General features: G+C 45.7%; 1 protein-coding gene across 3 annotated transcripts in view; it reads right to left on the minus strand.

The window, feature by feature from the left end:
* The window catches only part of LOC137656885 (uncharacterized), a 73,069-nt gene that overhangs the window by 41,579 nt on the left and 17,113 nt on the right, over window positions 1-14,377 (minus strand). For all 3 annotated transcript variants that reach the window (XM_068391260.1, XM_068391261.1, XM_068391262.1), the window contains exon 2: window positions 3,559-3,711. In XM_068391260.1, the coding sequence (XP_068247361.1) occupies window positions 3,559-3,711 (153 nt within the window). The remainder of the gene's footprint in view (window positions 1-3,558; window positions 3,712-14,377) is intronic.

Here is a 14,377-nt window from a genome sequence, read left to right on the forward strand (position 1 = left end):
CTAGCACTAACCCTCCCACAATTAGAATATTAATATTGTAGGGTAAAGATATGTTCTGATGACCTATGGCTCATCAGGATATTGGAGGAATACTTCACTTCAACATTATTTAGCATTATGGACTGTGAAAGGATACACAGAATATGTTGGAAAACATACTACTGTATATTATATACTATAGTTAAAAAAAACTGCTGTATGTACTATACTGCAGAAATACTGGCTACTGTATCATCTTAAAGTGTAGTTCTGCCGGCATGCTACCGGCTAGGCTAGTACCTGACGGCACTTGCTGACAGAGAGAGAGAAAGCATGGAGAGAAGGGCTACCGTACGTATTATTATAGTTTAGTACAATAACTAGGGTTGTAGGGACTACTGTCTCTACTGCCTTCTTCCAGAATGAGGATTCAAATGGAAGGGGGAGAATGTAATAATTCTAGCTTCCATCCAGCCACAGTATCTGTTGCCGGCTGCTCTGCCGGTTCCAGGGTTTGTGGATGGCAGTTCAAGAGAGAACTGAAGAATACTCAAAGTTATAAGGATCTCCCACTGGCAGCCGTCACGGCCGTTACAACCTTTCCCGGAGCCTTGCTTCCGTCATGGGGAAGGTCGAAGCGGCAATCAAGCCGCCTTTGTAGGACCCCGGCCGGCATCGTAATCCGCCCGGCAAGTGGGGAGATTGTAGAATACCGGCCATAGATGTTGTGATGGCTAGGCCATCATTAAAGGACAGAAAGGGGAAGGGAAAGGGTCTTATATTTTGCGTCGAAAGAAGGCGGCACGTCTGCCTCCCACTATCGGCAACAAACATAGAAACATAGTTTCTATACCGGCACCGTCTTGGGCAGCACAGGAATAAAGATTCCTCAGCCTAAAACCTTGCCGGATATAAGACATGTCTCCTAGACCACTTTCCGTTGTGGACTAGGGAAGCCGGGCTTCCTATGCCTGCAACTGTGAACCGGCGAATACTAATCCCTCATCAGTAGAGTTGCCGACAAGACTGAATACTCTGAGTTACTGATGTAATTCAAAGCCGGGATACTCACCGGCAAAGAGGGAAGACAGAAACACTATCCCAGTCAAGCTAGAGTACACTACTCTATGGCAAGACCAAGATAGGGTTGTCGCCTAATGGCGGCACTCAGAGGGAAGGAAGGGTTTATCCTTAAATCTCTAAAAGAGACGAGTATGGAATTGTTAGTAATTCTAGGAGATGTGCTATCTCCGACTGAATTGATAAAACGATACAAGAGGATAAACGGGGATAACGTTACTAAAGTATACTAAAACGCATTAGGCTAGCCTAACTCGAGTCGGGATCTCAGCTACGCTATGTCACCGAGACCCTATCGTATACGATCAAAACGTTTCACAGAAGAGGAAATATTAGGTGCATGATCTGATCTTCACTAGTATAATTTGCCTAAATAGCTATAATTCATTAAAGCTAAATACCGGGGAAGTCGTACTACTAACTAAATAAAGCATTTATGGCGTACGACAGCATCCAAAATGGCAGCCTCCGGTGATGGCTGTGCTCTGCTAAACACATCTAAATTATGCTAATTTAACTGTGAGAAGGGAGCTAAAGATTATACACAGGAAAGATTAAATACTCAACTTTCCAGAGGATGAAGATGCTGGAGAATGCATGGTAAAAATCCTGGAATAGTAACAAAATCGAGAGCAAGAGGAAACTACACCGTGCTTAATTGGCTACTATTAAAGGAATGAGTTGCTCTGTAGTAGTACGGGAAAGGGGATCCACCGGGTAACCTTGATGACGGCTCCCCTTCATTTTCGCCACTCTTCCCCCTCGAAACGAAAACGCTATTCGGGGTGAAGATTGCTATGTGTCGTATCAAGAAATACGTCCGCTGATATTATGCGATATCCTTAAGAATTTTTTTAAGGATACTCGCGCCAGGAGTTAGAATTCTGGAGACCTATGGTCAATTCTTTGGGAGTATCACTGTAGCTAAATATCCCTTAGAAAGCTGCCTAAAGGAACCTTCCATCAGGACGACATGGCTGACCCAAAAATACTATTAGCAATTTTTATGGTAGTCACAGTATTACAAAGGGCAAGCAAAATTGCATTCATGGAAATTATACCACTTACTGAAAACTTAAGAGGAAATTCATTTTTGAAAATTAAAATATAATTTCATCTAAGGTAATAAATGGGAGATTTGCTCCTGTGATTCCTTGGAGAACTGGTAAGTGTTTGTAAAGTAAGATGTAGTTTTTAGCTTTAAGCAAGATCTCAAGCTCTCATTATGAAATCTATTTCTTAGATTTCCCTTTATGTGATACATTCTTGTAAACAATTGCTATCACAAATGGAGAAAACTCCAAATACAATCATATTGGTATTTTTCTAGTTGTCTCATAATGCACATTAAAACCCCAAAAACCATCTTATACGGCTTTTTTCAGATTTAGTAGTATTCTCATTTATATTGACAAATTAATGTGACTTATTGTGTTTCTAAATACTCTAGATCAGAAAGTAAAACATTAAATTTTGATACCTCTAACTTTTTTCCTGAAAATCAGATATTTCAAGCTCCAACTCTGTTCAGTTCACATTAGTAAAGGCTAACAAACTTAGTAAAAATAATCTGCCCAATATAGTTTGATCTGAAAAGACCAAATTCCTTTCCATTTTGAATTCTTGGGAACATTTTCAAAAAAGTTGTTTTTATGGCATTATCATCAAACTCACAATCAACAGAAGTTTTGTACTTCAGTGATGGAAAGTGAAGAAATGCTAATTTTTTAAGATCTCTGACAAACACTGTAAGCGTTCTTTCAAATGGCAGCACTTCTTCTAAAACACATGAAGCAGTTTCCTCTGCCTCGTAATTTAAGGTTAAGATTATCTAAATGTAAAATTATTTAATATTTTTTAAGTGTTTGGAACTATTTACATGGAATTGAAAGAATCAGTAAAACTGCTGCCTATAATATGCCTTTGAAATTTGATAAAATTTAATAAAATATTATCTTGAGCATTCCATAATTTCCTTGCTTAAAATTAGATCACTGTTTAGAGCGGCAAAAGTGTCTTGAAAGAGCCGTAGGTTGGCGACACCTGCTTTAGGCAAATCAAATGGTTTTGTTATTCCTCTTTCAAATCAGCAATCATGCCTTTGAGGTCTTTGGAATGCATACTAAGACTACAGAGAATATCAGTTACTCAGTTCTCCATGAGACAAAGTCACCACTTTTACGACAAGATAAAAGGACAGCTCGTGAAAAATACTACAGCATTGTAACTTCTACCAAAACAAATTCTGAATCCTCTTCTGCCAACCAAAGATATCCAGTTCAGTGCAAAAGAGCATTTCCTTTAGGAATGAAGTTTAACAGCCTTGGAATAGTGCCCTTCACAAGGCAGTGGAGCTACATCCTATCAAGGAAGGTTTATAGGACATAGATGTGATAATGGGTGACCTTATCCTCTCCTTTAAGAGATTTCCAACCAAGTAGTTTATCCTAATGTCCTAGAGAAAATTTAATGTCCTTCTTTTAATCACATTAATCTTACCTATTAAACAAAATCCATCATTATTAACTTCATCTGGTTGTTCTTCCGTTGCTTCAACTGCAGGATTGGGAGCTTCATCTTCAGCTGGAGATCTCCGACGACCAAACATTCGTGAAAACATTGACATGATGTGGAGGACTATGAAGACCAATTCTAAAAAAATATTCATACATTAATTCACTTACACCAGGGAAATTAAATTTATGGCATGACATACAATAGGACCTAAATGAAATTTTATAAAAAATTAGACTAAATTTTCTTAAAAAGAACAAACATGACAAATATGAAATAATTTGTATTTTTCCGAACTATATAGTACTGACCTGGAGCTCTTTACAGTGGAGATATATTTTGGTGATAGCTGAAACTATCCGTTGAAGCTTTTGCAGGTGTAACTACCCTCCACTAGTTAGCAGGAGGAGGTAGCAGGGGTAGACCAATCACCCGGCTCACAACTGCATTAGTAAATAACTGTCCCTTTGCAATTATTATTATCATTATCAATTATTATTATTATTATTAATATCATTATCATTAATATTATTATTATTACAGTGGAACCTATACATACAATCTTAATTCATTCCGGGAACTGCTCCGTATGTAAAAACAATCGTATGTTGGGGCAAATATTCCCAAAAGAATACACTGTAATTTTTGGGATCAGGCCATGTCGTCCTGATGGAAGGTTCCTATTGGTAGCTTTCTAAGGGATATTTGGCTACAGTGATATTCCCAGAGAACTGACCTTTAGGTCTCCAGAATTCTAACCCCTGGCGCAAATATCCTTAAAATTTCTCTTGAGGATATCGTATAATATCAGGGGACGTATATCTTGATACTACACATAGCAATCTTCACTCCGAATGGCGTTTTCGTTTCGACAGGGAAGAGTGACGAAAACAGAAGGGGAGCCGTTATCAAGGTTACACTTCCTCCCGTACTATTACGAGTATCCAAGATGGCGCTTATTTCCTATTTTTGTAGCGAATTCGCACGTTGGTTTTCCGTTGCTCTAACGTTTGTGATCGGTACATTGAGGATTTATCATTCAATCTCCAGCTTCTTCAGCCTCAGGAAAGTTGAGTATTTATTCTCTACAGTGTATAATTTTTAGCTCCTGCTTCACAGAGAAATTAGAGTAATTTTATGTGTTCGGAGCTTGGCCAATCACCGGAGGCGCCATGGGCGCTGTAGTACATGACGCATGTGTTTTTTGGGCTTAGGCCATGTCGTACTGATGGAAGTTCCTTCATTAGTAGCTTCCTAAGTCATATGTGACTACAGTGATATATCTCAGAGAATTTACCGAAGGTACCCAGAATTCTAACTCCTGGAGCGAGTATCCCTTAAATTTCTCCGAGGAATATCGCGTAAGGACGTATCTTGACACATCTCATAGCTATTTACACCCCAAATAGCCTTCCACTACGAGAGGGAAAGTGCCAAGAAAAAATAGGAGTCGTTAAACACTCGACTCTCCTAATGTACTGCAAAATAGTTCAGCCATCCGCCGCTACGCGGCGCCACCAAACCATTCTTCCGTAGCTTTGTAAGTATTTTTACAGATACAGTACCATAGGGAGGGATTAAGATCCTTTAACCAAAGGAGGGTGGGTCCATCAGGACGACATGGCTCTTTCACCCAAAAATAGATTTTTCACTACGCTCAAAATCCGTTTTTTGGGCTTAGGCCATGTCGTGCTGATGGAAGTTTACCAGAGCATTAATGTATCTGTGGATTTAATTGTGCCGTTATCTCGAGTTGACTATTTCCTAATTAGGCTCGATCAGGGTCTTCCCCATAATGGAAGAATGTCTGAACCTGCTGATCTCGGTACTGGGGACTTTTTGATGGAATCTCTCAGACACCGCATCTCGACGTTTCAAGATGGTATTAGCTCACAAGTTCGAGACTTGGTGGGCTAGAAACTCGGTTGTATGAGTGCCTGAGAGTAAAAAGGTCTCTATGGCCTTCCTGGTACTTTCTTTGGACAAGTCCTCTAATCGTAACAGGATGCCCAGAGACCCTAGCCAGATGTCCAGCCACGAAGTTGCCTGCATGGCACACTTCGCTACCTTTTCCTGGCTAAGGATCTCCGTTGCCGAGAACGAGACCTGCCGGTTGGAGTCTCTCTCTAGAGGGACTCCCCTGGTAAGCTCTTCCAAAGAGTGGTGTAGGGGAAGAGCTAATCAAGTCTCCTCCATGATATCAAAGTACCTCTTCTCATGGACTCGAGGAGGCGGGAGGAGTTTGTTGCCGGCGCTGGATCGGCTGGAGGAGGCAAGCTCGGAGAGCTGGCCTTCGACCTTGTCTCTGGCACTCTTAACCCCTTGAGACCAGGGCAAAGCCGCGTTGGCCTTAGAGGGTTTTTAAGCACCAAAGACTCGGTCCAAGACCATGTCCTTGCCCTCACAAGGGGGAATCTCCGGATCCGCAAACCCATTGAGATTCCTCATAAGGGTGAGAACCTGCCAGAACGCATGCTCTGACTCCTGCAGCTCCCCTCCTGAAGGGCTAGCAGCAAAGTCTCCTGTCCCCAAAGGGTCTTCTTGGGGGGACTCGTGGACGTTCTCTGAAGGCTTGGCTGGCTTCGGTCTAATCCTTGAGGATGACTTAGTCAAAGTCTTAGAGTCCTTCGACTCCCTCCTGGGAGGGATGCAGGACTCCAACAGTGATGGTGGGAGGCTCTTCTCCACCCCTACCCGAGAAGACTTCCCAGCGCGAGGTGGGGTTTCCCTCATTGGTGCGATGGGGAACGCCTCACCTCGCGTGACTCCCCTGAGGACGGGAAATCTTCGTCCGAAGGGAAGGGAGTGAAAGTCTGGGGGGGGTGAGGAGGCCTTCCTCGAGGATTTCCGAAGAGTAAGCTTCACCTTTGAAGAAGTTACCACGTCAGACACTCCTCTCTTCCTCTTCAGGGGAGTAGAAGCTGCCAATGATTTGTGGCCCAGCTCAGAGAGAACAGGCTTAAAAGCCTGCATGACTGCTCTGACCAGGGACCCAAACAAAGGCTGCTGACTGACAGCGTAACTCCCTCTGGAGGGAAGGGGATCGTTCGATCCCTAAGAGGAGTTACCAAAGGGGGGTTTGCCTGAAAAGATGAAGGAGAAAAGTCCCTGGATCTATCCGGAATCCTCCCTCCCACTGGCGAGCGCGCTGTTCTGCGCTTACAGGGGGTAGGGGGTGGGACCGCGACGAAGATGACCTGGCCGCCCGTTGTCCTGCAGCCTCATGCGTGGGATCGCGCTGGCGCTCACGCGATGGAAATTGCCCTGGGTTGCGCGTGGGAGATTGTTCGCGCGCGCGCGGTCGAATGTTGGCGCGCGTTAGGGCGATGGCGAGGGCGCGCGCGGGCGAGCGATGGCGCGCAGGGGCGCGGGCTGGAGATAGCAGAGGCCGCGCTGAAGGATGAACAAGCGCTCACGCGTGCGGGGGCGTGCAGGTTCTGGCCGAAGAGCCCATGCGGGCGATAACGTTAGGCGCGCGCGCAGGAGACATATCCCTTGCGCGTGGGCGCGCATGAGAGCGCACATCTGGCTGTGGTGATGGGCGTGGGCGCGCATCAGAGACTGCGCGCAAGCGGGAACCGATGGCGCGTTGGCAATCAATGGCGAGTTGGTGAGCGCTGGCGAGCAGGGGAAGAGGTTAATTTCCCCACTGCGCCCAGATCAGATCGTGGGCGCGCAGGAGAGCGCTGGCGCGTAGGCGAACGTTGGCGCGCAGGAGAACAAAGGCGCGCAGCAGGATGAGGGCGTGCAGTAGCGCGCTGGCGATCAGGAGAGCGCTGGCGCGCAGGTGAGCACTAGCGCGCTTTAAAAGGAACCACATCTGAAGGCGAACGCTTGCGCGCAGGTGATCGTTGGTGCGCAGGGGAGACCTGGCGCGTAAGGGACTTATGCACTAACTTGTGCGTAAGCCCTTGATGCCCTGAAGAGACCGTTGCCCGTTTTACAATGAGATGTGTTGGCGCCCACAGCACATCAGCAGTCAGGAACGGCGATGGCAGGTCAGCAGGTCTGGCGGGTGGAAGGTCGGCGTGCCCTTTGTAAGGACGACCTTCCACCGAAGGAGATCGCGAACGATCTGCAGAGAGGTCCAGGGAAGTAGCTGGTAGAGTCGGAGAACGACGGCGAGGTTCCTCTGCAGCGGACTGCGGTGATGATGAATCGAAGAGGCGCCTCCTAAAACCCTTGTGAGGTGAAGGAAGGCCTCTACGGCGACGAGGAGGGCGGGCTTTACGCCCTATATGCCCTCTGGGGGCCGTGGGGTCAGCGGGCTGACCATCAGCAGTCCTCCGAAGAGGAGTCTCTGTGAGTGAACTCCCCCGAGGGGGAGAATCACCGGCAGGAGAGACCGTTGGACTTAGTTCCTCCCTCGAAGGATGTTCGGAGGGGGGAACTAAGCCTTCAGCTACATCGGGAACATCACAAGCAGAGGTTTGATATAACTCATCGGAAGCCTCTGCCACAACAACGTCGACGATAGATAGAGGATCAACCTCTGCTAAAGTCGGCGATTGTTTGACAGCTGCCCCCAAGCTGATCATGTCAAACAAGGCTTCCTTGGAGGGCGAACCCTCAAGCCCCAAGGAAGCCCAAAGCTGTAACAAATCATTATTAGAAACAGGCATATTTAAATCCTCCCCCGGGGGAGGAGGAGGAGCTGCCTCGCTATGGGAGGCAACTCCCTCCCCTAAACCCCAAGATCGGTCAACAGAACTACAGCCTACGCTACCACTCGACAGTTTCTCGGAAGAAACCGATCGAGTGGGAGCTTCGAAGGAGGTTTGGGCCACGGAAGAAGAGCCCTTGGGATTTTCTCCTTTCAAAGAAACCTTCGAAGGAGAAATATCCCGTCTGGATTTCTTCCGGTGCCGAGAAAACCTCTCCCACTGGGAATTAGACCACTCCCTACACTCACCACACACTTTATTCCTATCACACCGCTGGCCCCTACAGTAAGGACATAAGGTGTGGGGGTCCGTCTCGACCGCCGACATATACGTGCCACAAGGGCGGTCGGGTAATCCAGGACACTTACGCATAGCAGATGCCAACTTCACACACACTCTGTCAAAGGAAAAGCAAAAAGTATTAGCAATGGCTGTCAAAGAAGGCGAGGGTGACAGCGGACACGTTCGACTACCACCCGAGCCGAGAGCAAAGTGAGCTCAAGCACAGGTGTGTGTGTGGGTGTAGAAAGCTACCCTCCCTACCCCCGCTAACTAGCGGTGGGGTAGTAAACCCTCATTAAAATTCTAACGGCTTGTCATTTCAGCTACGCCGAAAGTAATTACCCATATTGAATAGCGTGGTTTGTATTTCAGTTACGGAACAAATGGCTGATTGACACCCTTGGTGGAGGGTTAGAGACAGCAACATTGTTGGAATATTACTTAAGAGTTATTTAAAACAAGCTTAAGGGTTCGTACCTGTTAAGAAAGCTGACTTCAATGATTCTCTGCCTCATTATGTCTGCTATCCTTATGAGATCCCGTGGTCCACCCAGGGGGCTGAAGATCTCTAGGAGCTGTCAAACAGGTAATACTGTAACCTCTATCCTGACAGGACCTCAACTAATACCCTTGTTCTGGGCACTCTCAAGGAACAAAATGACCAACTGACTAAATCAAAGAATGCGGAAGACTGTCGACCAATCTCCACATATAACCATAAAAATAAATAAAAGTTCCAAGAGAAGAAAAAGGGTACTAGGGATTAGGGGAACGTAGTGGTAGATCCTTTACCTACTACTGCACTCGTTGCTACGAATGGTCCCAAAGTGTAGCAGTCCTCATAAAGAGTCTGGACACGTTTCAAGTAATGCGAGGCGAATACAGATTTACTCCTCCAAAAGGTTGTTTTCATGATGCTTTGCAGAGAACGATTTGTTTAAAACCTACAGAAGTTGCCACAGCTCTAACTTTATGAGTCTTTACTTTTAGCAGCTTAAGGTCTGCCTCACCACAGTGTGAGTGAGCCTCTCTAATTAACAGTCTTATAAAAAATGATAGAGCGTTTTTAGACATCGGTAACGCAGGCTTCCTGACTGCGCACCAAAGAGCTTCTGAATTGCCTCTTAAATTTTTAGCTCTGTCAAGATAGAACTTCAGTGCTCTAACAGGACACAGAACTTTCCCAACTCTTCACCAACCATATCAGAGAGGTTAGGAATCTCGAAAGATTTAGGCCATGGATGAGAAGGACGTTCGTTTTTGGCCAGGAATCCAAGTTGCAAGGAGCATATGGCTTTTCCGTTTCTGAAGCCAATAATCTTGCTAAAAGTGTGAACTTTACTGACTCTCTTAGCTGCTGCCAGACTTACTAAGAAAAGAGTCTTCAAAGTCAGATCTTTAAAAGAAGCCGAGTGTAAAGGCTCGAATCTGTCAATCATGAGGAATTTTAAAACAACATCTAAATTCCAGGCTGGTGATTCTTGTTGACGCTTCTTAGAAGTCTCAAAAGATCTGAAAAGATCTTGAAGGTCTTTATTATTTGAGAGATCTAAAAACCTGTGTCCGAAGACAGCTGCCAGCATACTCCTGTACCCCTTGATGGTCTAGGAGGAAAAGTTGGGCTTTCTTCTAAGGTCTAAGAAGAAATCGACTATTTGTGTTACAGAGGTACTGGATGAAGAAACTGATATAGCTCTACACCACTCTCAAAAAGCCTCCCACTTGGACTGGTAAACCTTGATGGTAGAAGTCCTCCTTGTTCTAGCGATAGCCTTAGCTGCCTCCTTCGAAAATCCTCTAGATCTTGTGAGTTTTCCGATAGTCTGAAGGCAGTCAGACGTAGAGCTTGGAGGTTTAGATGGTCTCTTGCCAAGTGAGGTTGTTTGAGAAGATCTATTCTCAATGGCAGGCTTCTTGGAACGTTCACCATCCATTCCAGTACCTCTGTGAACCAACCTCTTGACCGCCAGAAGGGAGCCACTAAAGTCAACCTGGTTCCCTCGTGAGACATAAACTTTTGTAACACCTTGTACAGCACTTTGAATGGTGGGAATGCGTACAGGTCCATGTCACGAGCTGTTTGACGCTCGGGGTCGCATTGTGCTTGATGGTTAACTTCGCGTCTAGATAGACGCTCGACGTCACGTCTTATTGGACGCTCGACGTCATGTCCTGCTGGAAGCTTGACGTCCTGTTAGGTGGACGTACGATGTCACGTCTGTTTGCTTGACTCCTTGGGTTAAAAATGGTTAAAATACGACATTTAACTAGGGAATTGTAGACATTCGTCATCAAGAACATCTCAACTAGAAGCCTCACTATGCTTGGTGTCCAGGTGTGCAGTTACCTGACATTCAGGGTCCAGGCCTGCTACTTTCTTGTTGTTCGCAGGCCGATAAACTAGCATGAGCGAAGAGAGCTTCTGTTGCAAATCTAGCAGTGTAATAAAAATAGGGGTAAACTGTTGTGGTACCGGAGACGTCACGTCTACCACAAGCTCTCTTTCTACACCGTTTAAAAACACGCAGAGCGTCCAGAAGACGATAACCGGTTTGACGATGGGGAAGGAGCATGAACCGGTGCCATGCTAGGCTCAGACAACTGTCCTGCAACTGGGTGAGTTGGATGCTATTTGACAGTTGTCGACATCCTAAAAGGATGTTTGGTAGAAGAGTTTTCTTCGGTAGAAAGAAAAAACGCCCAGGACTGCTCCAAAGACTACAACCAGAAGCTTGCGGTGTCATGATAGGACGCTGATTGACGGTGTCCACCTTCCTCTTCAAAGGTCTGGAAGTTGATGCCAGCCTCGTCTGGGTGCTGCGTCATCTGAAGACAACGAAAAAACTTTCCCCTCACCTTTCCTATGATGAAGGTGAGAGTCCTGGGAGGCGTCCAAAGGCATGCTCGAGCAGGCGCTAAAGCCTCCTGTTTTCTTTGTCGTTCGACATTTCTTCTCCTAGGGAAAATGGAGCTGGAAGAAGTTTGAAATCGACATTCCTTGGAAGAGGTCTAAGGATTAGAAAAACGACAGGTCCTAACAGACGCACCCTCTATTTAAGGGGTGGTGCTTAGACCGAAACAAAGAGCCCAAAACTGGACAACTTCCTCCTATACACGAATCTTCCGGTATTGCTTGAAGTTTGGATGGATGAGGATGTAGAAATAAGCATCCTGGAGGTCTAAAGAGACCATCCAGTGGACCTTTCCTACTGTTGAAAGGACTGATTTCGATGTCTCCAGGAGAACTTTGTCTTCTGAACGAAGACGTTGAGAGTAGTGACATTCAGGACCAGGCAATAGCCTCCCTCTCCAAAAAGAGACACACTTGATGTTGCATAGCCTGTCTCTTAGGCTCCTCTCTGTAATTGGCAGAGAGGTCTAACAGAGTAACTAAGGAGGTTTCACTAGGAAAAAGATTTTGCATCCATTCTTTAGCGAAAGCACGGACCAAAGGTCTGCTCCTCTCCTCTCCCAGCTCGCTAGAAGTTAAGTCTGGCTCCTACTGTTGTCTGTGCGGTTTAGAGAAAAAGTATGCAGAAACCTCTTGCTGATTTATACACCAAAACCTGTGTCTTTGACCAACCCTTGAGGGAGAAGAGAGGAAGAAAAAAAAAGGGGGGGGTGCAAAGTTATCCTGCTTCATTGATAAGGAAGCTGGCTTCATAGGTTTTAATGCCTCATTGCATCCAGTCTCCCATCATCCTCAAGCTCTATTAGATGATCAAGAATTTTTCTATGTACAACGACTTCTCTCACAAAGCCGGTTGAACTGCAGCACTGTTGTTCAGGGTTTTGACGGAGGATCAGACTCAAGACCCCAAAGACCCAAACCCACAAGCACATAGCAAAAAAGGGAACGCTGCCTTCTCTCACAAAAGCAGTAATGCACTTCCTGTGGCTGCAGCTGAACGTGCTGCAGCCCCAACATCTGCAGTTAGGCTCTTTATGCTGCATTGAGGACGGGCTATTGCACTGCCCTACTGGCACCATCTTAGAAAACAGAGACTCCTTCGACGCCTTCCCAAGCGAAAAACTCTGAAGGCGGGACGAGGAGCAGCAGGTACAAAATAAATTGGAAACTCTTCAGAAAAAACTCTCATGAGTTTCTTAAAGTCAACTGAAGGGAGAAGTATCATAGGAACTTTCCAGAATTCACGCAGAGTGAGGTTTGTATTCTCTATGACTTGGAAACATCTCTGGAAGAGATGCTTCGTGTACAATTTTTTAAAATTTGAAATAACTTGCTGGTCCATGGGCTGGAGGAGAGGGGTGGTGTTAGGCAGTAGATATAGGACCTTTATGAAGGAATACTCAGCCAGAAGATATTCCTCGAGGCCAGGAGGGTGAGCTGGAGCATTGTCCAACACCAGCAGACATTTCATAGGGAGGCGGTTTTCTTCCAAATATTTTCGGACAGTCGGACTGAAGCAGACATTCACCCAATCAATGAAAAGTTGCCTCGTTACCCAGGCTTTAGCATTCGCCCTCCACATCACAGGAAGGTTCTCCTTGATGACTTTGTGGGCTTTGAAGGCTCGGGGATTTTCTGAATAGTACACTAGCAGGGGCTTTATCTTGCAGTCCCCACTGGCGTTTGCGCAAAAAGCAAGGGTAAGCCTGTCCTTCATAGGCTTATGTCCGGGTAGCCTCTTCTCCTCCGCCGTGATGAACGTCCGACGAGGCATTTTCTTCCAGAAAAACCCAGTTTCGTCGCAATTGAAAACTTGCTGCGAACTGTAGCCTTCCTGCGGAGGCAACTCTTCAAACGTTTTAACAAAGGCTTCGGCGGCCTTCGTGTCCGAGCTGGCTGCCTCCCCATGCCGTACCACTGAATGAATACCAGTCCTTCTCTTGAATTTCTTGAACCACCCCCGAGAAGCCTTGAACTCTGGGGGTTCCTGCTGGGATGTTCCTTCTCCTGCCCCTTCTTCGGCCTGAGAACGCACGAGATCACCGAAAATGGCGGAGGCCTTCTGGAAAATTGTAGTCTCAGTGATGGTGTCTCCTGAGATCTCTTTGTCTTTGATCCACACAAGAAGCAGCCTCTCCATCTCGTCATGCACGTGGGTTCTCTTATTGGAGAAAATAGTGACGCCCTTAGAAGGTGCCACTGCTTTGATGGCCGCCTTCTGCTTAAGGATGGTGCCTATCGTAGATGGATTCCGGCCATACTCCTTGGCGATCGCACTTAAACGCATGCCAGACTCGTACTTTTTTACGATATCAAGTTTCGTCTCCATCGAGAGCATCGTCGTCTTCTTTCCTTCGGCAACATTCTTGGGACCCATGGCTACAGTAATACGTAATATAATACAATACGTACGTTATATACAATACTATGTATAGTAAACACTAATACAGTACAGTGCACAGTAACGAATGTTTAATGACGATAACACGTGGTGTACGAATGTACTGTATATTAACAGTACGTCAAACAAGCGAAAGCACACAATGTCTGTTAACGATACCGCGGTCGGAACGAAAAGAGAGAGAGAGAGATGAACGCCTGTGCGTAAGCAAGCTGGGATAGTTGCCGACCAATAGGAAAGCAGGATCTTATGGCGTCAGCTAGCATCTGAGTAGGAAGATAACCAATGGGTGAGCGGGAGGCTGTAAGTGAGTCTACCCAAGTTCAAAGTCTGGCGGCGCGCGCTTTTTAAAATTACTCTCGGTGAAGAGTTGGGATCTCGTAAGGTTTTCGTATCCTGAAATTTTATTCGTATACTGGGGCATAAAAATCTTCGAATCACTTTTCGTATGCTGAATTTTTCGTAAGCAGAAACTTTCGTATCCAGAGGTATCACTGTATATATATATATATATATATATATATATATATATATATATATATATAT

This window comes from Palaemon carinicauda, chromosome 17 (assembly GCF_036898095.1).
Source record: "Palaemon carinicauda isolate YSFRI2023 chromosome 17, ASM3689809v2, whole genome shotgun sequence".
NCBI classification, from domain to species: domain Eukaryota; kingdom Metazoa; phylum Arthropoda; class Malacostraca; order Decapoda; family Palaemonidae; genus Palaemon; species Palaemon carinicauda.